The sequence below is a fragment of the Seriola aureovittata genome, chromosome 18 (assembly GCF_021018895.1).
Source record: "Seriola aureovittata isolate HTS-2021-v1 ecotype China chromosome 18, ASM2101889v1, whole genome shotgun sequence".
NCBI classification, from domain to species: domain Eukaryota; kingdom Metazoa; phylum Chordata; class Actinopteri; order Carangiformes; family Carangidae; genus Seriola; species Seriola aureovittata.
This window is the reverse complement of record NC_079381.1, coordinates 17,346,228-17,371,815: the sequence shown is the minus strand read 5'-3', so window position 1 is coordinate 17,371,815 and position 25,588 is coordinate 17,346,228. Positions and strand designations below refer to the sequence as shown.

The 25,588-nt window shown below is 40.6% G+C and overlaps 2 protein-coding genes across 2 annotated transcripts; one reads left to right on the top strand and one right to left on the bottom strand.

Annotated features, from left to right (window-relative positions):
• Positions 1–1,052: 1,052 nt before the first annotated feature.
• Positions 1,053–3,734, top strand: rxfp3 (relaxin family peptide receptor 3). Its single transcript, XM_056403873.1, has one exon. It carries the CDS (start codon positions 1,254–1,256, stop codon positions 2,490–2,492), a length of 1,239 nt encoding a protein of 412 aa, XP_056259848.1. The 5' UTR covers positions 1,053–1,253; the 3' UTR covers positions 2,493–3,734.
• A 3,125-nt stretch (positions 3,735–6,859) lies between these two features.
• slc45a2 (solute carrier family 45 member 2) lies at positions 6,860–22,786 on the bottom strand. The gene is made up of 7 exons (XM_056404013.1): positions 22,233–22,786; positions 20,103–20,279; positions 15,021–15,388; positions 13,413–13,556; positions 11,312–11,435; positions 9,694–9,899; positions 6,860–7,151 (listed from the first exon to the last, which is right to left on the bottom strand). Exons 1-7 carry the CDS (start codon positions 22,702–22,704, stop codon positions 6,930–6,932), a joined length of 1,713 nt encoding a protein of 570 aa, XP_056259988.1. The 5' UTR covers positions 22,705–22,786; the 3' UTR covers positions 6,860–6,929.
• Between the last annotated feature and the right edge of the window lie 2,802 nt (positions 22,787–25,588).

The window sequence follows — 25,588 nt, the reverse complement described above, 5'->3', positions numbered from 1 at the left end:
TAAGGTTAGCTAAGCTAACCAGCTGCTGGCTGTAGTTTCATATTGAGTGGACGGATATCAGAGTGGTGTTGCCAGGCCAGCAAGCAGTGAACACATTTCCTAGAATGTCGTAGGCTACTATTTCTTTACACTTCACACTTATGGTGTCAAAGCTTTTGCCATTCAGATCAAGTAGCTGGCCTTGTCAGCAAGTAGGATACTGTAGGTACAACCTTGAAGATATAATGTAGTGGTGGTAGATAATATCAGTAATATTCTGCCATGGGTCACATCATAACTTCGAAGAGATTGCAAGTTCAATTTGAAATGTATACTTGATATATTGATATAGCCTACATAGTCCCTCCGGTGTACATTATTAGACTGTCTCTAATAGATACAATGCTGTCTTCTAATTTGAGCATAATCTAATTTGCCCTCTTCTTTTGACCTCTCCTCCATCTCATTGCCTCCAGCCATGTCCCTGGTCTTCTTCTACTCTAATACTGTTCAATTCACCCTTCATCCTCACTTTGAATTATTTCCTTTTTTTAAATATTTCCCCTACTATCTTAACCTCCATGCACCCTTTTCATCAGTGCCTCCAGTGGGAAACACTGGTGGTGAATCTACTGACCCCCCGCCAAGGTAACGTGGGATCAATAGGAAATGAATTAAAATTAATGGAGGACTGAATCCACAGAGGGGGGTGGGGAGTGGGGGGGTGGAGAGAGATAGAGTGTGTGTGTGTGTGTGTGTGTGTGTGTGTGTGTGTGTGTGTGTTTGTGTGTGTGTGTGTGTGTGTGTGTATTGGGGGTGGGGAGTGGGGGTAACATGGGGAAAAAATACATTTCCCACCGTTTAAATTATTTATATCCAAGTCAAAGCGATATGGTTCTATGATTTTTCTTCTTTCTTCAACGAATTGAAGTTGTCATCTAATCAGAACCAAGGACAGCTCCAGATTGCGCCTGAGCGCTGCGTCAGGACGCTTCTTCTCGGTTGGAGAGCTCAGACGCACAAACTAAACCTCAAAGCAACACCGGCAACCCGAGGAGGAGCTCTGACGCCTGCACAGCTACCTTTCTGTCATTTTCTGCTTATTTCGAGTCTCAGAAAATCCCCCCAGTTTTTCAATGTTCATTAGTGTATTGTTATAAGTGACATGGAGGCTGGCGGAAGAACCTAAAATCCGAGGATTTGAGTTTTTCCGGAGGTGAAGCATTTGGATCTGGAGATGACTTTACTGAACATCCTCGGGAAATTAAGTTAAAATGTCTGAAGAATTCGTCGACACTAGTTACGAAGGCTCAGCAGAAATAGTCTATGCTGCCACCTTCAACTTCAGCTGTGTTTTCAACACGACCAACCGCTCCTCCGGCGACTACTTCCACCTGTCAGACTTTGACAGAACAGATTTTGTGGGAGACGGCGCTGCTGTTCTGAGAATCATCATCTCTGTCATTTACTCTATGGTTTGCGCGCTGGGTCTGGTTGGGAACTTGCTGGTCCTGTACCTAATGAAGTCGAAACAAGTGTGGAAAAAATCCTCCATCAACCTTTTCGTAACTAGTTTGGCAGTGACTGACTTCCAGTTCGTCCTGACTCTGCCGTTCTGGGCGGTGGAAAACGCGCTGGACTTCACTTGGCTTTTCGGCAAAGCTATGTGTAAGATAGTTTCCTATGTGACAGCTATGAACATGTACGCCAGTGTGTTTTTCCTGACGGCCATGAGCGTGGCGAGGTACTGGTCTCTCGCCTCTGCGCTCAAGGGCAGACGGCGGCGGACACACTGCTGCTCCGCGCGGTGCATCACGGTTTTCATCTGGTTTGCCGCTGTCTCCGCCGCACTGCCGCACGCAGTTTTCTCCACAACAGTCACAGTTTCCAATGAGGACCTGTGCCTCGTCAAATTCCCTGAAACCAACGGAACCTCGCAGTTTTGGCTCGGACTCTATCATTCTCAGAAAGTGCTGCTGGGCTTCGTGGTGCCTCTGGGCATCATCTCTGCCTGCTATCTGCTCCTTCTGCGCTTCATCACCTCCAAAAACATCAACACCTCCAGCGCCAAGCGACGCGCCAAGGTCACCAAGTCCGTCACCATAGTGGTCTTGTCCTTTTTCCTCTGCTGGCTCCCCAACCAGGCGCTGACAGCCTGGGGCATCCTCATCAAACTCAATGTGGTTCATTTCAGTTATGAGTACTACACCACACAGGTGTACGTTTTCCCCGTGTCCGTGTGCCTGGCGCACTCCAACAGCTGCCTGAACCCCATCCTGTATTGCCTGATGAGGCGGGAGTTCAGAAAAGCGCTGAAAAAACTCTTCTGGCGGATGACTTCTCCGACCATCACCACCATCAGACCGATCACAGCCACCACAAAGCCAGAGATTTACGGGCAAGGGCAAGTCCCGGTCCCCATCAGCGCGCCCGAGGAGCCCGCTGTGATGTTTTATCCTCCGGGGGCAGTTATGTACAGTGACAGGCGAGACCTGCCGCAGAACAGCACTTGAAGTGCCACGGACAGTTTTTTAAATCCTCTATGAGTGTTATTTCTATGCATTTATGTTAACTGGACTATTTCTTACTTCGCAGTTGTCAGCGGAACTGTGGTCTGAGTCCAAGTTGGATCTGCGTTGTTGAGAAAGTAAGAAACGCTCATATAGAAATCGCCATCGGCCGCTTCACGTATTTCACCTGTGAATGAGAAAAGAAGAAGACATCATTTGAATGTGCTTCGTCTGTCGAAGAAAATTTGAATGTACGGTGTCCTTCTCTTTGTTCAGGTTGAGAATGTGTACACTCAGGTGGACAGTCCAGTCATCCATTTATTCAGTTTTTAAGCCGCAGAAATCCATGGCCTCATGGTACAGTAGATAAAAATGAGTCCAATGAGTTTCACACAGGGAGGTATACCAATTTTAAATGTGGAACTGTGAGGAAAAAAAGTTGAATTAATGCCTAAAATATGTGTCATAAACCCATATGGTGTGAAAGGTACTGCATTAATACTCTCAAAAAAGGTGATTTATACCATTTGTACTAGTTACATTACTCCTGATGCTACAGTATAGCTATATAGTGATGTAGTAAAGTAGCATTTTCTTACACCAGATTTGCAGCCTATAATCCCCAAAATGTTCTCTTGGCTTCAAGTTCACAAAGAGGATTTTCTCTCCCGATTTATTATTATTATACAAGGTATACAAGATAAAGAAAGAAAGACATAACGTGTCAGGTTCAATAAATAATAAGGTTTCTGTGTCATGCATTGAGGAAATGTTTAACCTTTAAACATTTACATCTATGAATTAAGTGTTTACTTGACGAAATCAAGTTGTTTATGAGAAATCTTTAATGAGCTTTAACTGACATCACATGTAGGGGGTGCAGCAGTATGTCTCTAGAAGCCAGCTCTGAAGTGAAAGACGGAAATCTCCCGTACAGATTCACACTGGAGGAAGATATGTGCTACAGTCTCAATATTATAAGTGAACAAGATTCACTATGTTCAGATGGTTATTGTTGTCTCAGGGAATTTGTGTGGAATGTGGACATGGAGTTGATAGCTCTGAGTATTGTGTCGTAAATATTGTAAATAATCTGATCTGTGGCCCATATTGCTGTTTTTGATCGGCTCAATCAGGGATCCACAAGACTCTGTGAAATCTATATGTGGGCCTTCTTGGTCACACGCTGATCATCAACCGATGAGTCATGAAGTTGAAATGTCATCTCTGTGTTCAATAAATGCTTTTTTTGGGAGCATTTATTCAGTGAGAATCTTTTTTTTTTTGCTCCTGACACTGTTTCTGTCTCTGGAAGCATCTGAAAACATGTTGGGATGTGTACACACTGTCATATTAACATCAGACACATTTAAAAAAGAAAAAAAGGAAAAAAAGGATAATTTATCCACAACTCCCCTCAAATTCATTAAGTGAATATATTCATAAATTACTTTCGCCTCTTAATGAAACTTTCATGAAGAAACTCATTAAAACACACTTCATCTCTGAGTCCTTTAACTCTAGTGATATTTGCTATTAATGCACAAAAAAGTGCAAGTGGATACTTTTAAATGTCAAATTGAGTACAACTTAAGATAAACAGTTAGTGGATAAATTTAATTGGTCATATTGCAACCAAGCAAAAGAGGAATTTAAATATCCCTCCATTACCACTGATGAATCTAACCATTAATAATTCATCTAAAAATACATATGAACCCTTAATTGTTGCCGGTTTAATGGTAAAATTGGGAACATTTAAGGAATAACATAGTGTGTTTTTGATTTGGGAAGCAAGCAGCACCATTAACCACTTAATCTACAGTCAAACGGGTAAATCTCCTGGGTATTCCTCTCACTTCATTTATTCAGGACCATGTGCAGGATATCATCAGTGACTTCCAATAAAAATCACCAACCTAAACACTAAATACGTCCAAATATCACCCTTTAAAAACAACTCAACAGCAGTCAAATGCGACAGATGGCTGCCCACTGCAGCCAGTTATGTTATAAGTTATGTATATTAATAAACAATTTGTGGCTGAAGGTAAATCATTTTTCTTAAGGGAACTCTGCACTAAGATACAAATAGATTTCACAGAAAGTGTGTGTGTGAGAGAGTGAGTGTTAGACAAAACAATGACTGTTGGCAACAGAAGCAATACATGCATATCTGACAGATGAGACAAGCAGGAGTCTGGTAAATCCACTGTAACAATAAACAACTTGAGATAAACACTGTTTATTTTTCTTTTAAATTAAATAGCTGAGAGCAAAGGGACTAATTTTACGCACATAGCGACAGGCTAATGTAACTACAAATAAATAGCCAGTGGCCCAAAGGACCTGGGAATTGTTCCACCAGAGCTATCTGTCATGTGAATGTTGAATGAGACACACGCATGAATCAATTCAACGCACACAAAGAGCATTTCATCTGGTTGTGGAAGAGAAATGACATCAATCACAATCACGGAAATAGATTGTTCATTCAAATGTGTTCCTCAAGAGATAATCTGGAGCGAGCTGGAGAAGACCCTTTGATGCGTTCTGAATGTCTAGGAAACAGATTTTCAAAGATATTTTGATATTTTATGGATGTTTTTGTCATGTACCACTATTATTTAAAGAAAAAAAAATTGATTTCTACATGAAAACACGTTTGAAAGTTTGCAGTGATAAACATCTGAAACCTGTGAAATGTTGTCAGAAATATTTATAGTGGTTTTTCAGACGCAGCAGCTGTCTCCTGTAGACGTCAGTACATTAGAAGAGAATAACAGACAAGAGAGAAACTAAGCTTTTGAAAAGTGAGCGAGCCACTGATCTCTCTCCTCATCAAACTCTGGAGGCAGGAGCAGTGACATAATCAGGGCCAGAGATGGAAAACTAATTTTCCTCACCATGGGCCGGTAAAAAATCTTACATGGCTGCCAAAGGATGGTGGCACCCATGGGTTCCCACACATTAGTCACTTCTTTTTCTATTGCAAATCACTTCCTGCCAGTAGCTAAATTAGCCAGGCTGTTTTACTGCACAGAAGTTAGACTTTGAGTATTTTTGACAAGTTTAAAGATCTCCTGCAGACATTTCTAAAGATGGGGGGAAAAAAACCTCTGCTCAGAATAATCTTTTCTTTCTGATGCAGTTTTTTCCACAAAAAAGTTTAGCTAACTTTTTTAAAAGTGTCTGTTCCCCTCCCCCATTGTAAAATATGTAGAATCTATGGACATGCAATTATTTTTCATTTCAAAAGTTTGAATGCTGCACACAAAATGTCTTGTGTAAGCTCCATATTGGACCAGGATTGGCTCCAAACTAGTTGTAATGACACAGAATCATCTTCATATGTAGATGATGGTGGAGATGGAAAGGAAAGGAAAACGGCCTTCCAGTGTCGTAGTGAGTTAGGCCCAATCCCAATGTCCCCCCGAAGCCTACAAGTCCTGAACCCTCACAGACTTCACTGACGTCACCTGGGAAGTGATTGAGTGCGATAAGCTGCAAGGGCTCAGAATGATGACGGCACTTTGTGACATATTATGTTTCTTTGAAGACGCCAAAACATGTACAATTATGGGTTTGGGACTTTTTATTTCACATTTTTTTATTTCCTTCCTTCACTCCGTTTGTAAACAAAATAGTAATGTTGGATCTGTGTTTGTGCTCGCATATAGGCCTACACTTTTTTTTTCTTGTAACATTAATGTTAAGGTTAGTTCCTTTCATGCTCGCTTGTTATCAGTTGTTTTTCCTTTGTATTCTATTTTCCATTTTCTGGCAGTTGTTTACTGTTATTATTGTAATTTTTTTATGCTTACAGGCATCTCCTGGTAACCACGGTAACCCCATGTTTAATGTCACAATGCAATGAATTTCCTCAGGCGAAATCTGCAGAAATGCAGTGTGCATAAAGGGCTCAAAATGTCTGCTTTTCACATCAAGGACCCTTAAACGGACACAAATTAGACTATAGACCCCCGTTTGAAAAGATTTTTGCATTTGATTTTTGTTGTTTGAAACCCATGACCAAACTAGCCACACATTGTGTTACTTATGGATGGAATTACACTGATTCCCCTTTTCGCAGGAGCCCCCTCAAAGACCCCTTTGAGAATAACTGTGCTAAAGAGCCCTCATGCACTTGATGATTTCACTGTGGGACATCCTTAAGCCCTCATGGACTTATCGGGAACGTGCGTCATTGGGAACAGGCCTTAGTGTCAAACTCAGCACAGTGAAGCTCAAACATCCAACTGAAGTAATAATTAGTAAAAACTGTAATAGGGTGCAATATTATCTGCTGCAAAACCCATAACTGTCAATCAAATCAGCAATTGAAGTAGAATTAAAGGAATCGTGGGACATTTTAAGCATATAATAAAGAATCTTTATTTATTAAAACAATACCATTAAAATACTTTTATAATAGCAGAATCATTCCACATATCTGATAAAGAGGGCGATGAAGATGCAGCCGAACAGAGACATGGTCGAGGCTGAGAGGACCACCACAATTACACTTCCTGCCACGTTGACCAGAGCGCCGAGCCCCGCACCCACGATAATCTGAGCCAGCTGGACCATGCAGGTGAGCGCCGCGCAGTCCACCCCGGTGCCTCGTGGAGTTTCATTACTTCCTCGCAGCTTGATTTGTTCCTGGAGTCGCAGCAGGGTGGTGTGGGGGAGGAGGAGGAAGAAGAAAACAAAGGAGAAACATATCTGATGTCATCAATTCTCTCTATTACCTGAGATGTCCATGACAAAAAGCAATCATCAATATGGTAAACAGGTTCAGCTCTGGAAAATATTAAGGGGCAACCTCATACATATATTTTTTCAGTGTCTCCTCAGGCACCTCAGCCTTGTATCAAGGTATTGACCAAAGATGCCAGGACACATCACAACTGTGAGTGAATGAGTGTTTTTCTGCCAGCAATTGATTTTTGTACCACCACCCAACTAAAGATATTGTGTTCTATTATTTATTTATATACAGTATAAAACAGCTTTGATTATTCAGTCTGCAACAATATTACAAGCAGCTGTCAGCTGTCAAATATAATGTTCTGAATGGGAGTAATTGTGCTCATTATTGCAAATTAATGTTGTCTTTTTGTTGTTTGTCAAAAGTTGCCTTTTATCCAGAGGCAACGAACAGAAAATTGAAAATATATTTTTTCCTAATCTCTACACTTCACTAACACATTTCTTTCAATTCCAGGGAAGTTGGCAGGTGCTTTTGAATATAATCTTAACAGGTGGGAGTCCCCTGGAAATCTCTGCTGCCAAAAAATGTTGCGTTCAAGAGCAGCCTCCAGTATTGTTCCTGCCAGTATCTGGGGTCAGCTGTGCAGGTCTAACACGTGAACAAATACATCTACAGCTTTTTCTAATGTGAACTGAAATCTGGATGATTGTACATTTACAGTTACAATTATTGGATATTTTTGTTACTGAAGAATACACTGATGGGAACATCAATTACATAGCATGGTAGCAGGAAAAAAAATTAACTGAGCGCCTTAGATTATGTAATCTAAGGCTCAAGATATTAATTGTTGGAATTTGTTCATGATAACTTCAGTGTCACAATGGAAAATAATTATTTGCAACTTGCTCATAATTCTAGTGTTACATAATAATATTTAGTAATCTTTAGGTTGACATGTTGCCACTAGAATCATTAGCTTGTTTTCCTCCTTTGTAAAAGTATTTAATGTTCCACATTGAACAATAATTGAAGTATTTAATATTTAAAAACTTTGTAGTGCAAATCTCCCAAAGCTGTGTCTTTCTTTTTTGTACACCTGCCTTTATTGTTATTTTCAAATAAACTACATTAACAGTAGAGAATATCAGAATAACTATACAGCTATTTATAGCAATAAGCACAGTTAAGTATCTTAGTGTTCGTCTGCAGTACAAAAAACATGTGCACTGTAATACTGTAATTGGAAGGCTGTAATATAAAGCTGTCCTATATGCACCCAGAGAAATTGATTTAAAGGGTCTCTAAACCAATTTTACACATTAATTTAATTTTAGTCATCACAAGGACTACTGCTCAGCCTGGGAAAACATTTACATGAATGTCTGTTGTGGCTGTGGAGGGAGCTTTTCAGGGTTATCTCAGCTTTGGTCTGAGATTTCAAAGAGGAGAGTCTCATGACAAACAGTGTCGAGTTGCATTAGGAGAACCCTGAGGTTCTTGGCCCTAAAATATAAAAAGTCCCAAAATTATGATTTCCTTGATAAACTGTTTTGTTTGTAAAATTGTGAGAAATGCCTGTTATAATTTCCACTAGGTCGAGGTAGTGCCTTCATTTGTCTTGGTCAGGTACAACTTATTTGATTGTTAAGTTGATTGTTAATCATTGCAGCTCTATTGGAAATTGATTTAGAATTGCCCACATGGCTTACATTAATATCTGTTTTGCTTGTATATCGTTTTATGAATGAATAGCTTAGTTTTTGGTTGACAGACTGGCATTCAATGCTGGGAAGGTAGCAGCTACTTTGGTAATAAGTTGAATGACACTCAATGTTGGTGAAAAGTCCCTGTGGAGGTTTTGAACCTGTCGCAGCACCATGGATCCCTGCTCTGTTCGTCCCATGCACAAAACACAGTCCTGCCAATGGGTTCACACTATTCCAGTGATCTTAGGGGGTTTAAAATTTAAAAATTGACTTTGTAATGTTTTATAAGGAAAGAAATATACAATGTGTACAGCTTGGTTTTTTTATTTCTTTCTTTTTTATTTTAATGTGTATTGTGCTGCTCTACGTGCCCCTGCAAATTGCTCCTCTAGGACAAACAAAGTTTGAATTGAGTTGAACTGAATTGTATTCAGTACATTTGTTAATCCTGAGGATACACACAATGAGCTTTGGTGAGAAACGCTGATATAAACATGGCTCATGTTTGTTTTCCAGAAAACTCTATGCTACATTGCACATTTAAAAGACATGACCATGAAACTGAAAGACCTGCACAGTGAAGAAGGCTTTAGCTGAAACATCTACATATTTCTCCTCTATGCTGAATATTGGTAACAAAAATGAAATAATACTTTTCTACATTTTGCTTGCACACAACCCCGGCTCTCTTTGTTTTGTGTTTAATGTGCACAATGTTTTGTTATTGTTTTTTCTTCTGATCTGAACCTTGAAAAACATATTTCTACTGCGAGTCCAGTACCTCCTCTTCACGCTGATACTCTGCTATCAGGTTGAATGGGATGGTGTAGAGTGTGCTGGACATGACGCCAAACACGCTGCAGAGGACAAGCGTGGCGATGATGTTGGGAAAGAGGCCAATCAGGCTGGTACCCATACCGAACACAAAGTAGCCCATGAAGTATAATCCCTTCAGGCCGATGTATGGGAGCAGGACACGCTGCACATCTGAAAACACACACACACACACACACACACACACACACACACACACACACATGATGCCTATAGTCACGGAGAAAAATCAGTTTGATGTGAGAATCACAGCAAACACGATGTGTTTGCGTTTCAGGATGGAGCGTCGTTTGTGGTTTCACACCGCTCTAAGAGCATCTGAAAAATCCTCAGAGTGCACATTAGATTTGCTGCAGCTGACTGGACATTTGACTGGAAAGACTCTTTCTCTTAGCAAGAGTTGCAATGAAAAGCTCTACAGCCAGACTATAAATAGATCCCCTTTCATACTCATCCACAGTGTTTGTCAAACATTAATTACTTGCCTGAACTTTGCTTTTCATGTGGCACATTATTTCTCCTCTTTTCAAAATTGTTATTTTACACAGTCGTTGTTATGACAGACCTTCTTTTGGATTCAAATGTACAGTATGCCTTTTGGGAAAAACCTGTGTATTTCATTCAAACAGTGACAGCTAACGATCGGGCTGAAGCCTGTAAATCCAAATGTAAAAATGGAAGGAAAGTGGTAATTGCCCGCTGCAACCTCTCAGGCTGTCATTCACAGAGGAGGTAATGATGTAACCGCAGGACGTGGTGATGTTAATGGATAGTACCTGCTATGATGAACGTACAAATAAACACACACACATACACTCTCTCTTTGTTCCCGTCACTCACACAGACACATGCAATGACAAGAAAAAGCATGTGAACCCTTTGGAAGTACCTGGTTTTCTGCTTTAACTGGTCGTAAGATGTGATCTGATCACTATCTGACATACAAGTACAGACAAACACAGTGTACTTACAGTAATAACATGCAAGCAGTTAAGCCTGCACTGATGGTTTTTGTTGTACAACAGCAGTTTCCTCTGTGTTCATGCAACCACAATAAACTCATGGGCAGAGATGTTCCAGTGTGGGAGTTCTTTCCTACTTCACTGAGCATCAAGCGTTGTGCCTTATATGCACTTCAAGGGAGAGTAGCCACAGCACTAAATCATGTCCATTCACCGACAGTTTGTCAAACTGTGGACTGACTCTGATCTAAACTCTTTGAGATGACTTTGTAACCTTTACAGCTTTATTCTGAAAGGATTACAAAGCTAAAAAGCTCTCTTTTTTTGGAAGTCATGGTTCAGATCAGCAGATGTAAATCAAAGTTGCTCTAACCCACACCTCCAATCTGGTTTTATTGATTGGACCTAGCGTTTGCTGACGCCGTTAGCTGACGGGCTCACATACTTTCTCCAACATACACTGTGAATGTTTGAATGATGTGTTTGATTGTGTGTGCTTGTTTTTGTAACTTCGATGAAGATATGACGATATTTCAAGATACATTTTATACATAAATGCAGATAATTTTAAAGGTTTCTTTCTGCTATAGCATATTTACTTACAGGAGTAAAGAGCAGAGGACACAGCATTAATGCACAGTCCCCAGCAGCCCACTTCTACTCCTCTTTCATATGTGGCGTAGGCTGTAGAGTTATGGTCTGCGTAAGGATTCCCCTTGTATACAATCTGTAAAAAAAGAAAAAGAATTTGAGGAAGAGAGTGTAAAATGCATAGCACCTTTTCAAGGGGAGAAACAGTGGTAAGACTTTATAATAGCTGGAATTCACAGTGTAATTTGTTTGCTGCTGGTACAGTGGAAGAAAACAGGACTGTGGGGAACAAAGAAAAAGAACAACAGGAGAAAAGGAGAAATAAATGAAACTCTTAAGTATCTTTGGAATTACTGGGCAACAGTTCTGGTAATTTACATTACTGTGTAATGTAAAATGCATGCTGCTGTTTTACTCATTAACAAACATTACTGCCAAATGTATGAGAAACTATATTTCATTACAATCGTTTCCGTCTGAATTTAAGAAAAACTACATTATACGAGAATATAACTTATAGATGTAGGTGGATCAAACATACTTAATCTTTAATGTTTAAGTTCTTTCGTTGCATGTTTAAGTGCAATTACACAGTAAGAATAAAGTATGCAGGCTGTAATATCAAGTGTTGACTGTTCTCATCTTTTAATTCTTTAATTACACAATAAGAACAAGGTTGTAAACAACATTTTCCCCAAACTTCAGTTTTGTTTAGAGTGTAAATGTGCAGTTGGTACTCCTCTGTTTCCCAAAGTCTTTCATCGTACCTACATTTAAGTAGTACCAGATGGAACCGGTATTCATCGGTACCTGATTCAGAAAAGGAAATTACACTGCGAACCACAGGCTGTAGTACAAAGTGTTACGGAAACACAGAAGCCGAATGATCATTAACGCTGAGGAGATCCAAGCACACAGACTCCCTAATACAGATATCAAATGTTGGCCAACCTCTTTAACACATGCTTTTATCTTTCCTTTCCTATTAAAAGAGTCAAATTCCCTTTAACTCGCCAGGGAGCCACTGCCTATACATTTCCTATCCCTGATAATAATGCCTGCAATTTTATATTACGTGTTGGTGCATTGGGTCTTAGTGAACCGTGGCAGTGATGTGTGCGTCATGGTGGGAAGTGCATCCTTTGATCAGCATGCACACTGTGAAACTGAAAACCATTCATCATTATTACACATGTCACCAGAAGATTACACACAACAGACTATTCCCGGACCCTCACCCTCCATCTGCCCCCACAGAAACAGGGATTAATGGAGCTTATTGCTTTCATTTCAGGTCCTTTTGTCACATTGCCTCATTTGACATTGAGTCATATTTAGGGCTAATAATAACGATTAATTTCATTATCAAATAGTTTACTCACGATAAGTTGTTTATTGTATGAAATATCAGAAAATTATGAAAAATGCCTCAATTTCCCAGAGTCCAAGGTGATGTCTTTTTGCTCATTTTGACCAAACGTTGAAAAATAATCCCAAAGATATTCAATTTATAATAATATAAAGCAGAGAAAATAAGTAAATTGTCACATTTGAGAAGATGGAAACAGATTTTTTTTTGCTGTTAAACCAACATTAGTGAATTATCAAATAGTTTAATCGACTAATCGACCAATTGTCTCAATTCCACAACGTTATCTTGCAACAAAAATACATTTACAATATGTCGTAAAATATAAGATTTACATACATTAAGGAATGATTTGATATATTATGATATATGCTTTTTTTGATAAATCTGAAGCTACAACCAGGAGATGGTTAGTTTAGCTTAGCTTAGCTTAGCTTAGCTTAGCTTAGCTTAGCGTAAAGACAGAAAACAAGTTGTATCTCATTAGCTTTGGTTTGGAAAGAAATTATCTCAGCGACTCGGTGCACGCAGAGTTCAGTGGCACTAACGACTGTAATTCATTTCAAATGTGTAACAGTGCCTGGAAAAGTGATGTGAAGCAGTGATCAGGAGCTCTACACAGAACTGGAACAGGCAGAAAGCAGTGATGGGGAATTGTAATGTGAAAGACCTTTAAACTAATTTTTTTTTTGTTTTTTTCAGTGACTTTTTGAAATGCCTGGAGAGACACCCACAAATCATTACCTGTCCCATAAAATCCGTGAAGAAGAGCATATTGCAGAGGAAAGCGGTCCATCCGAACAGGTGACTGACACACAGGCAGCGGTAGTGACTCGGCATGTTGATGACGGCTTTCATCAGCGACCTGAAATTCATCTTCTTCTGGGCCTGCAGATACACACAAACATCGCAGACATCACTGTCAACAGCAACAACACTGACAGGACTAAAAAACCCATAAAACACAAAACAGCTTGTCCTCTGATAGCACTCATTATTCTCCTGGTATCTAATTGTCTAGTGGCACTTAAGCCCACGATTGACGACAGTTCAAAAGATCCATCACTGAAAATTTTTTTAAAAAAGGGATTCAACATAAGGATCTCAGAGGACTCACATTAATGACTTCACTCAAGGGTTGAAAGGACTTTACGAAAGAAGATTAAAGGCCATACTTGAAAAGAAAAAGGAACCAATGAACCTCTTAAAAACAATCAATTACATCAGTTTTTTGAAATATTTTGATTCCTAGAGTATTCACAAGAGCATTGAACAAAGAGCATGAACCGTCTTTATGAGGAAGATGATACAAACTCTTCTGACAGCTTCATCTCTTTTTCAACAAAACATATTTAACATACTACAGATCGTTGATTGATGATAATCAATTTTTGTGCGGAGTTCATCAGCGCTCACTCACTGCATCAGTGTGTGATGCAAGAAACTGTTTCACATGTAAATTCACAATGGAGGAAAGCGTATTGCAGATTTTGTTTTTTTGGCAAACCACCAGCTAAAGAGAGCACAAATGAAGTCCAGCCTTCGCAGGAGAGCAGCATCGTTTTCGTTTGGTGGTAATTTTTCCTCGGGGACGAGGACCCTGCTGTTAACAGGTGTCAGGCTAGGATTGACTTGGCGGCATTTGAGGAGCCTCCTCAGCCACCCAACGTCAATTTTCCAGCCAGACGTTTTGGGAAAGAAACTTTCAGGCGTGTATTCACACCAACTGGGTTCGCTAAATGGAAGTGGCTTCATTACATGACGCAGTGTGGTCCGGTTGTGTGTTTTGCCTGCGTGAAGAGGAAACAGAGGGAAACCTGTTGAATCGGTGCCCCTTCACCTTCCCGAGGAGCAGGGCCCAGGCCGTCCTGACCTCCAGCTCAAAATGCAAGGCGATGTCACCAGAGAGTCTTGTGTCACAGTTCAAGTTGAAGAAACATGTCTATTTAACCTCCATCCACAAACAAGAGCTCTGTTTACAGTAGATGAAAAACTCATAGTAATGTCTGTGCCTGCTCATCTCTGTGGCCTCATCCGAGCGCATCCACACTGAAATATTTCATCAACTATTAGATGATCTTCAATGAGATCTTGTATCCTAATGAATCCTTATGATTTCGGCGATCCTTTGACTTTTCCTCTAACGCCACCATGAGGCTGACATTTGTGGTATTGAGTAAAATGTAATGAACTTGTCTCTCAGCTCTCTTTTTACTGTCTTAAAACTGTGTAGTTATGTTTTTCATCACTTCAGCGGTTTTATTCTCATGCTCTTTTGAGTGGTTGAGTGGTTTTGAAAATTGATTGATGAATAAATTACCTCTTACTATGGACCTCCTGCATATCACATACCTCCTTGTTTGGCTGTTTGGCACTGGAGGTCACTGAGTTGGCCTCCCCCAGAGCAGAGAAAGACCTGGGCCTGAGGTCTGGGACCGACGCTGGGACTACAGGAGAGACGGGCTCTTTAGCCAGCGCTCCGTAACCATTGCTGTTGGACCCCAGTAGGCGGAGGGCACTGGGAGGTGAAGGGTCAGAGGCGGATGGGTCCTTGCCCAGAGGTTGCTCTGGAATACTGAAGAGATGCACAGTGAGGAAGATGCCCCAGGTAAATGCTGAGAAGAAGTAGATGACTTGGTACTCAGAACCCAGCAGCTGACCCATCACAGAATGACCCCAGTCCATAGCTCCCACCAGGTAACCAAACGCTCCACCCAGACCTGGAATAGACAGACGCAAAGGTCAAAAGCAATGTACAGACTTGCTTTCCACCGGCTCTTGGTGAGTAAAGGAATTAAGGACCAACAAACATGCTGGACTCCATCTGATCCAGACAAATTTATTTTGGCTTCGTCTCACCAAAAGAAATGCTGCCAATATTAACTTTTTCATGTTCTCTGGCTAATTTAATTTGGAGTTTTGTGCAATTTTGTGAACAATTATTTTCTTTTTAAATGCCATAGACTTGATGCATTGTCCTTCACACTGTCTGATCAGTCACTGAAAAAAAAACAAAAAAAACTCTTGTGCCAAATCAAAAGCACTTAGGTTTTAAGGGGAGAGATTGCGTTAATAGTGAATTGTGCGTGGCGTCATTTTTCAAGGACGCCACTGTGCCTTCTGTTATTATTAGTCGTATGGCTTCTGCTGTACCTCCTGACTGCTGCTGCAACTGAGTTTCAGCTTATGTTCGAGAGCCCTCTGATGCTTTTATACTCTCTCCCATCTTTATGAAGTCTCACAATTTACTCGGGCAGTTCCTTATCACGTGGCACAATGTTGCATTAGACACAATCAAGGCCAAAGCTGAGAAAGCCGCAGTGTTCACAGGTATGTTTATAACCGTGTCCATGCATTGGTCTCAATTGGAAATCACAGGTGCACTCAATCTTGTTGCATTGAGGTTCCACGGTCTATCTACATTGTTGGTTTTTAATTATGCTAATACCCTACAGTTAAGCTTAATAAATATAACAATGGCACAATTATTGTAAGATCATCATTTAATATTTCAGTGATATTACACAGCGGTGTTCTCAGTTTTATTGTTTTAATGTGATTCAATTGCTGAACAATTAGGAAATGATCTCTGCTTACATCAAATAATGACTACCGTGTATTTATTTCAGATCAGATTTCAAATCAAATGTTTTGCTTCATTTACTTATAGACACAGCTAAACACTTTAGACGATATGAGTCAAACTCAATATGCAGCCAGTAGATGTGGCCCATCAGGAATTTGTTTGTTACAGGCTCACTGATTTCTCTCAGAAGGAAAACAAGTCTCTCCGCTCTCTCTCTCTCTCTCTGTTCTCACTGGCTTTCATTAACAACGCATTCTCCTCTCCTGACTATAAAAGGAAAGTTAAATGCTGAGGCCTGACAGCTCCAAGAAAGGTGAGAGACTGAACGCTTCTTAGTGTCATACATGTGATATAATATGGACAGATGGAAAGAAACTCTCATTCAATCTTCACAGCTTTACAGGCTGATTGCCCGTACAGTACATGAATAAACAGCCTGTTTGTTAGTCTGCAATGTAGTGGATCTGAAAGCAAAATATTTCTCTTGAGGTAGAAATTCATGTGTTGGAGGATAAAACTGATGCAGGCGGAGCCCTTGTGATGATGCTTGCCATAAATTGTGATCGCACGCACGCACGCACGCACGCACACATGCACACAATGGGGTTCAACCCATAAACATGCAGTAAATGAAAAGAAAATCACAAAATGAAATAAAAAATTGATTTGAATCAAGTGAAATTGATTGGTTGATCGACTGACTAACTGATTGATTGATTCAGTAATTAACTTTTGCAACTGCTGCCTCCTGAGAAGATATGCAGTCCTCTACTGTTGGCCACCAGTAATGGAAGCTATTTTTCTACATTTTAGCCACTGGCAGGTGAAGTAATAACCACTTCAGGAGTCACGCTTCACTCGGAACATTGCTGTTTGTGCGTTGCATCAAACACCCTTCCCTGATTCAAGATCCTTCTCCGCTTTCTTTGTGTGATGTTTATGTCAGATTAAGTGTGTGCCTCTCCACTCGCGCAATAACTCTGAACTTTTTATTGCAGTGCAGTGCAACAGAGCAAAACAGGACATCACTGTGGCTCACTGTGGATACCCTCAAAAATATACACAGAGAGATTGAAAATGAGGGAGGAAGAGATTTGTTATAAGCAAGGTGCAATTTGGTTTAAATAAGCCATCAAGTATCAGTTAAACTTAGGTGGTTTCATGTTGCTGCACGGTCGAACGAGGTCAGGGTTCTCACTCAAGAAGCTCATATACATTTATGGAAACAACATAAACAACAAACTTTAAAAATGATGTTTTTACTGAGTCAGAGTTTACAGCCATGCTAGCATGTGAGGCTCAATGAGCTAAATGCTAACATCAGTAAAACGTTCACAATGACAATGCTAAGAAGTGGCTGTTTAGCAGGAATAATGTTTACCGTGTTCACCATCTTAGTTTAATGTGGAGGTGTACGGTACTTAGCTTGGACAAAATAGTTGAACTAAACTTAACAAATCAATTTGAACAGCAGAGGCTGATGGGAATGTCAATCGTTTAAGTATTGGACAAATTCAAATTGTGACCTGATGACGGTGCTAGAGGAAAAGCTAAGAGATCACCAAGGCCTCTACATTTTATCCTGACAGGACCATGGATGCTATAACAAATTCCACAGCAATCCATTCGATAGCTGTTGAGACATTTCACTCCAAGCCACAGAACTCAACCTCATGGTGGCACTAGATGAAAAGTCAGGGGATCACTAAATTCTTTAGGATTCATTATCTGGGCACCATTAAGCGTATGTGCAAAATCTTTTATGGAAAACCATCCAATAATGGGTGAAATATTTGTCCCTGCCAAAGTGGTGGACCAACTGACACTGCCATCCACAATCCACAAGTGGCATTAAGAGCAGAGGTCAAGAGTGTGCAAGTATAGAAAAGCTCAAGTACGTGAATCACAGAGAAATACACTACAGTTCCTGCTCCCTCCTCTTCAAACCTCACATACCAGTGGTGGCAGGGGCGTCTAGAGAGTCATGTGCCTGGCCTCTGTCTCTCTCAGCCCAGACCCATGACTGCAGCACATGACTAGCTCAGGGGTGGATTACTGTCTGACTAGCATGCTCACACCACCCGGTGCCTGCTGACAGCTGAGCGCACCACTGGTGCACACACCAAAAACATCATCTTGCCCCCGAGCAGCGTTTGAAGAAATATTTTCTTCATTCTGTACATTTTTGGGCATTTTTCAATGGACTCACTTGGAACTTATTTGTTGGTGTTATGGTGGCTTATAGGCAGAAAATACTATTTTCATATCCCACAAATTATGCAATCCTCAGCCTTGCAATCTTAACTAAACAAAAGTCAAATCAGCCAATGTAAAAACATAGTTAGTATTACTTGTACGTATATCAAAAGGGGACTGATTTGGCATCTGAAGGACTTTGTTACACAATAAAGTAGGGTCGGGTGGCGGGTGATGGGGTGGTTGGGGGATGCTTTCAAATGTTTCCATAAGTGGCCATCTCAAAATCTCTCAGCAATTATCCAGGATGTCACATATGAAACTGCAGGTTGTTCACCTCAGCTACATTTAGTGCTCTTGATGTACCCTTTAGAAAACATGGTGAAGATGCCAGAAATCTCTATTTATAGTCTGACGCTTGGAGACCCTTTGCTGCATGGAGTATTGTTTCACCCTTCTAGCCATACAAAGGTGAAGTGCAGATGGGTCAATCCATCGAGAAAAACAATCTGAAACATGGAAGTGTGTCTGTATCAGAGTGGCTGAGGAAAGCACAAGGTCAGAAAGGCAACCAAAAACCCCTCTAAGATGTTACACACTTGGATCTGAAACAAGTGGCTCATGTTCAAAGAGCATCCTAAATGCAAGAGTGAGCCAAACTTACTGTGTGTAATTTTCTAAGAGACTTATTATAAAAGGAAACATTTGGCTGCATTTGGTTATTCTAAGCCGATAAAACCGAGAGGGGGATATTTTACACGTGGGTCACTATATTGACAAGATTTCAGTCACAAATTCATGAAACAATTATCAAAATGAGTTTATTTACTCAGAGTTCAGTTTTTGTATTTATTTTTTTTAAAGAAGAAGCTTGGTAGAGATGAGCGAACTGACATACACGTAGTCATTTCATCATTTGTCAATACATAAATATTCATCGAAGCAGCTTTAAGTTAAAGGCCTGCTGAGCACAACAGGGTTAATATTTTATCTCTTCAACTATCTTTCAACTCTCAACTCGTGTCTTTTTTTTGATCAGATAAAACAAATGAGATATAACTAATTAATTAACTAAGTTAATTAGTGAGCTTTAAAGGTGCAGATAGGGAGATTTTCAGAGTCAGGCTAGCTGTTTCCCCCTATTTCCAGTCTTTATGCTAAGCTAAGCTGATCGTCCCTTTCATATATTGAGCATACAGAGATGAGAGTGGCATCAGTGTTCTCATTTAACTCTTGGAAAGAAAGCATTTTTCACAAAACGCCTAACTGTGTCAGTGCCCCTTTTCCTGTCAAGGGAGACCATGCACCTCGACCACAGTCTCACTGGTAACGCAGGCAATACACAGCAAGTGCTGTTCCTACTCACCAGTCCTCGCTCAGCCACACCACAAGAAGATCCAGTTTAACTTAGAGAATCGTTGCCATAAAACATGAGCATGTGTTATGAGAGCTGCTCAGCTACAAAATGCCCACGAGGCAGCTATTACCACGGAAACTCTCACCAAACAAACAACTAATGCTGCTTAATTCAGAGCAAATCCGCCGCCGAGGAAGGATTTATGACAGAAAAAGGCACAAATAGACATAAATATTAATGTGGACCAAGAATAACAGCAGTGTATGTGTGTGTGTTTATGTTCAGTGTGACAAACCTGTGAGTAGAGCATGGTAGTGCAGACCTCGTTCCTTGTCTTGATGTGAACACACATCAAACAGGTAGGCCTTGATGGGCCCGTCGATGAAGTCAGCAGCGAAGTCAAACAGCACGACTCCGACCATCACCACCACTATGGCCCATATCCTCTTCAAGGACCTGTCACTGACTAGCGCTGCAAAACACAACAAAACATCCCATCACTCATCAAGCACAGCAGCAAATGATTTAGATAATAATATGATGTTGATACCTCTGCATGAATACATTCATTTTGTTGAACATAGACTCAAATTTGCAAATGTAATTTTTTGAATAGAGATCCACATCACCACCGGGAACAAGAATCCCAGTGGAAAAGAACAAGTACAGACACTTGGAGTTTTTCAGAAAGAAAAACTATAAAACTTTTTTTTTTACCTGAGAAAACCAATTCGTCTTACAGGTAACAATGATGATATAAAAGCTGACTGTCTGAACATCATGTTCACTCATGTTCGATGTTCTTTTCAACTGAAATGAAAGCTTTAAAATAGAAAAGGTACATAAGCTAAACATTACATCTCCTGCCACTCTGCACTGATATCTGAACTGACCTATTCTATTATATACTATTAAACAAAAGGAACAAGACCACTTGGAATCTCAAGGGCAACTCATAGGCAACGTGAAGCTCTTCTTCTTCTTTCAGGTTAGACTGATAGGTGATTACAACAATGCAAACATTATGTCACAGGAAAGGATAGGACGTTATTTTCTGTGGCATTTATTACAACCTTGAGAAACACTGAAATATAATCAGCTTATCCAGCGTACGTCAGAAGAAAGAAATACTTTATAGTCCGTATGATGATTATAGTAAAGCCCAGAGCCTTTTTAATAGAAACTCCAACAACAATCAGAGCATTCAAGAACGTAAAAGTGGCTTTTAAACATGCTGATTTCTGCTTTTCTTTTGACCAAAGACACAAACCACAGCTAGTATCAATACACATTGTCTTGTATAATTATGGTTTCATTATAAAATAGACATCCCAATCTAGTGCAGCAATCATCCCCTCAATCTTTATATGGTGACTGTATTTTCAGAGTGTCTCCTAAAATGTGTAACTATATTTTTGTAGCATTCAATATCACATCCAATGATTTCTCGAATCAAAAGATATGATTGAGGTATCGAGGATGATGTATTTCAAGCCCCATGATTCAAAGTTTTCAGGATCAACTCATTCAACACCTCCCTGATCCCGTGGAGCTGCGCTGTCAGTGGGTAACCATACAGCAGCTCTGTGGCTTTGCATTAAAGCAGTTCATGTGAAAAACTTTACTCAACTTATCTTTTTTTTTTAATTTTTTAACGAAGTAACGAAGGTCACAGATTCTTTTGTGCAGAGATCTTCTCGTGATGCTGCCCGGAGCTCAGTGGATAGCCACAAAACAGTTCAGGCGTCGAAATGTCATCAGCAGTTTCCTGCTTCAAACTAAATGTACAATGAGATTTTCTCAGTCATGCCTCGTCATCTGTCTGTGCCAGTGGGCACTGACACAGAACAACCCTAACAAGTCACACGTTTAACTTCAGTCACAAGGTGTGAGCATAAGAGCCTTTCAGGACATTACATGTAACAAGTTTAATTCTCTTTTTTCCTTATGGATGTGTCACTTTTTCCCTCCAACATCTGCGAGCAAACAGGTACTGATACAGTTCAGAGCCTCCAATCAGATTAAAAGTCTAAATGGCAGGTGGAAACTGATGACTCAGAGAATGGGAAGAGTTAGTGCTCATATCCTGCCAGAAACGTAAAACCTTAGTATGTTTGCCCTGAGTTTTGCAAATATGTCACAATTATTCTTCTGTATTTCCAGAAATGAGCACTCATAAAACTGAGATCAAAGCACTGTCAAATTTCCACAGAATGTTCGACAACATTTCTGTTTCTTTGAGAGGGAAAGATCTGATTATTCATTCTCTCTTATTTCATCTGAATCAAAGGCACAGGCGCCACCAAAAAAAGATGTCACTCTATGTTATGACAAGACTAAAAATGTAACAGTACCTCCCTCTTTCTCACTGTCTGGTTCTAGTCTAGCTTTCATTACCTCAAATTCCCCTCCACCTACCGCTCACCTGAAATTACAGCATCTCCATTGAGGAACAGAGTGATTCCCAGCAGCATGAGGATGCCCAGAGCCAGGATGTAAGGCCTTCGCCGGCCCCACGTCGATCGGCAGTAGTCGCTGGCCGAGCCGATAATTGGCTGGAGCAGAAAGCCCAGGATGGGGCTGATCAGCCACACCAAGCTGTACATGCTACGGGGAAGGCCCACGCTCAGAAGTACCGGTGTGACAAATGCTGCCTCCACGGCATAGCAAAATTCCCTTCCAAACATGACCAGGCCGTGGAGGATAAGGCGGCCCCGAGAGCGTCTGGGGGGCTCCACTGCCCCAAACACAGCGCTGTCCACACTGTCCATGTAGTCCTCTTTGGACCCAGTGTAGTCTGTTGTGTGCTGGTGCAAAGATGTGCTGATGTGCTTGCCAGGCTCCGGGAGCCGACAGGCTTGGGGCCTCACGGACTGGTCCTCTGATAAAAGGGTCATGGTTGAGAGAGGGGAAAGAGGGGGAGAAGGAGAGAGGGAGAAGGAGAGGAAGAGTTAAAAGGGAGTGAAGAGGAAGGTAAAAAGAGACAAAGACGGAGTATGGGAGTGTCTCTCTCAGTCAGCCAGGTGATGGAGAAATGGCCGGATGCCCAGTCCTTTGCACTGGTGTGCTCAGCTTGGGCTAATCCTCCTCTCTACTGCATAGCTGAGCAATGAGTCCACCAGCCACACGGCTTTACTTCACATGAGAAGGTCTGCCTCCTGGTCTGAGCAGAGGAGAGCTGGGTTCAATGAAGAAGAGAATGAGAGGGGAGGAGAGAGAGCAGTGGGTGTATTTAAGAGATTACTGAATGTCTTCAGTCTTGAAGTACTGTAGTAAAGGCCCGGGGCAGTTCATGGCAGTTCATGTGAGGAATTATATGCATGTGAGTGCATGAGTGTCCTAAAGAGGGTTATTTATTACACTGTTTCAACAGCAGCTAATGATTAAACAGTGATACTCATTACTGTTCTTTTAATAGGGAGGCTTCTGCTCTACCATGTTTATCCACACTTTAATTTCTACTTTAATTAATCACTTCTTGTTAGCCAGTACTTTGGTTTATGACACATTATCTGCAAAGCTAAAGACATTCCTGGCCCTCAGCTCTAGTTTGTGTTTATTGCTTATTAGCAAATGTTAGCACGCTAACACGCTAAACTAAGGTGGTAAACATGGTACACTTCATATCTGCTAAACATCACCATGTTAGCATTTAGCTCACAGCACCATTATGCCTTACATACAGTGTCACAGAGCAGATGGTATGGCTGTAGACTCTTAGTCTTGTTTGACAGTTACTGATAATAATAATTAAAAGTTTAAAAAGTGGAAATGATTCAGAGGATCCACTCCTGTCTCCATAGCTGCGCTGTGACTTTAATAGCTAAATTAATGACTAAAGCTTGTTTAGTACATGGAAGCACTCAGTCTGATTTTGAGTGACAAGTAAAAGTGTGTGTGTGTGTGTGTGTGTGTGTGTGTGTGTGTGTGTGTGTGTGAGAGAGAGAGAGACACTGTGTGTGACTGAATGTGATTCCTTATTCTCATGTGGTTGGTACCAGGAAACTCAGTCTTGTGCAGATCTGAGTCTTCAGGGCTCCAGGGAGGACAGCAAATCCTCATCAATAAAGTTAAAAGATTGTCTGAGATGCATAGTTTTTGCTCATTGCCTCTCGTTAGTTATTGCATGTGTCATCTGATCATCATGTGCTAGTCTGAACTTTTTCTTTTTTTGCCTTTGCAGTCAGTGAAGTGAGATAATGCAAAGGAACACCTTCAAGCAATGGGGCTGTTGTATTTAAAGCGATTTCTGGAAGAGACGACAAATAAAAGAAAATTAAAATGAGTGATTGTGACAGCGAGGAGACAAGAGGATACCTTTATGAGTCATAAGTATACAGAAGAACTTTTAGTACAGTGTGCACCTTACAGTGCATATAGGGAGAAAATAGTGCCAAAGGGAAGGGCTGTTTGATGGCAAGATAAAGCAATGAAAATATTAAGAATAAAGCTTACACTTCAACTGATAGCGGCTTTTTTCAGTCAGAATTTTTTAAAAGTGGCTAAAACAGTGACCCCTCGTTGCCCTATGGATGGGGGCATTGTCACCCTGGAAGAGACCGCTTCAATCAGGATAGAAATGTTTCATCTTAGGATAAAGGTCATCACTCAGAACAACTTTCCCTTCAAGGAGACAAGTGGATCCAAACCATCCACACATTCCCACTTGTCGAGGATATTGCAAAGGATGAATCGGATCATGTCAGCTTTTTCCACATGTTGTACAGTAGTAAAACAACTTCATTTGCAGAGTAACTACAGTTAAATAACTGTTATGGAGTAAAAACTACAATATTTTCCTCTGAGATATAATGGAGTAGAAGCACAAGTAGTGTAAAATGGAAATACTCAAGTAAAGTACAAGTTCTTCAAAACTGTACACATTCATTAGTGGAAGGTGCAGATTAATAATGCAGTATTAATAAATGTACTCAAAGAAAAATGTCATGTGTGTCTCATATGTTATTGTATATGACAGTATTTCAGGATTTTTATACTGATGCAACCAATGTGTAATCAGAATTTCACTGTCGCAGCTCATGGAGACAGAGCCAGTTTTAACTGTTTTCTAAACAGTAGGTGTTTTAATCCACTGGTTCCATATCTGGGGTCAGGAACAGTTTGAAAGGGGTCACAAGCCAAAAAGGCTGGAAACTGCTGGTTTAACCTTTAGAAATATATTGTATGTAAGCTCTATACTAGCATGTTTTAAAATCTTAATCCGTGTCTGTGGTTTGTGGCTGCTGTTCAAAATCTGACTTGTTACGTGATGTTTTACGGCCAATCAGACGTTGCAGGCCGGACTAGCACTGATTTCCAGGATTATTCCGGTGGCTTTAATTTAAGGATTTAGGTCTAGAGAAAAGATCATTCAGCACTGCAAGGTTTAAGTTGTTTAACATAACAGAGACATGTGTTCAAAGTGAAGTGTTGAAACAGACAAAGAATGTTTTTGTGCCTCTTAGTTTGCGCACGCACTGTGTATCTCTTTGTGTGACTGAATCCTAATGATATTCTTGTGATTTACAAGGCCGGTCTGCTGATTCTGAGAACGACGGACAACCGACCTTTCCAAGCAAACTATCTTTGATGATGGTCAATTATGCCTGCTGACGTTTACAGTGATGAGCAAGCCGGAAAGGCCGGTTTAAGATCATGGCAGCAGTTACCTTTGTGGCTCCACTTCAGCTTCAGAACAACAAGGTAGTCACAGATCAGCGCCCTAACTGTGAGGAGAATAATGAACACAATTGCTGTGAGAGTAGGTGAAGTGTAAGTGTA

Bases quoted from the DNA above. Each gene is read 5' to 3' on its own strand.
- slc45a2 (XM_056404013.1), bottom strand. From the start codon at position 22,704: ATGACCCTTTTATCAGAGGACCAGTCCGTGAGGCCCCAAGCCTGTCGG. The intron at 15,389-20,102 runs GTTTGTCACACT...TGTCTATTCCAG, and splicing joins CTACCATGCTCTACTCACAG to GTCTGGGTGGAGCGTTTGGT. The intron at 11,436-13,412 runs GTAATGATTTGT...CTTTTTTTACAG, and splicing joins TCACGGATTTTATGGGACAG to ATTGTATACAAGGGGAATCC.
- rxfp3 (XM_056403873.1), top strand. From the start codon at position 1,254: ATGTCTGAAGAATTCGTCGACACTAGTTACGAAGGCTCAGCAGAAATA.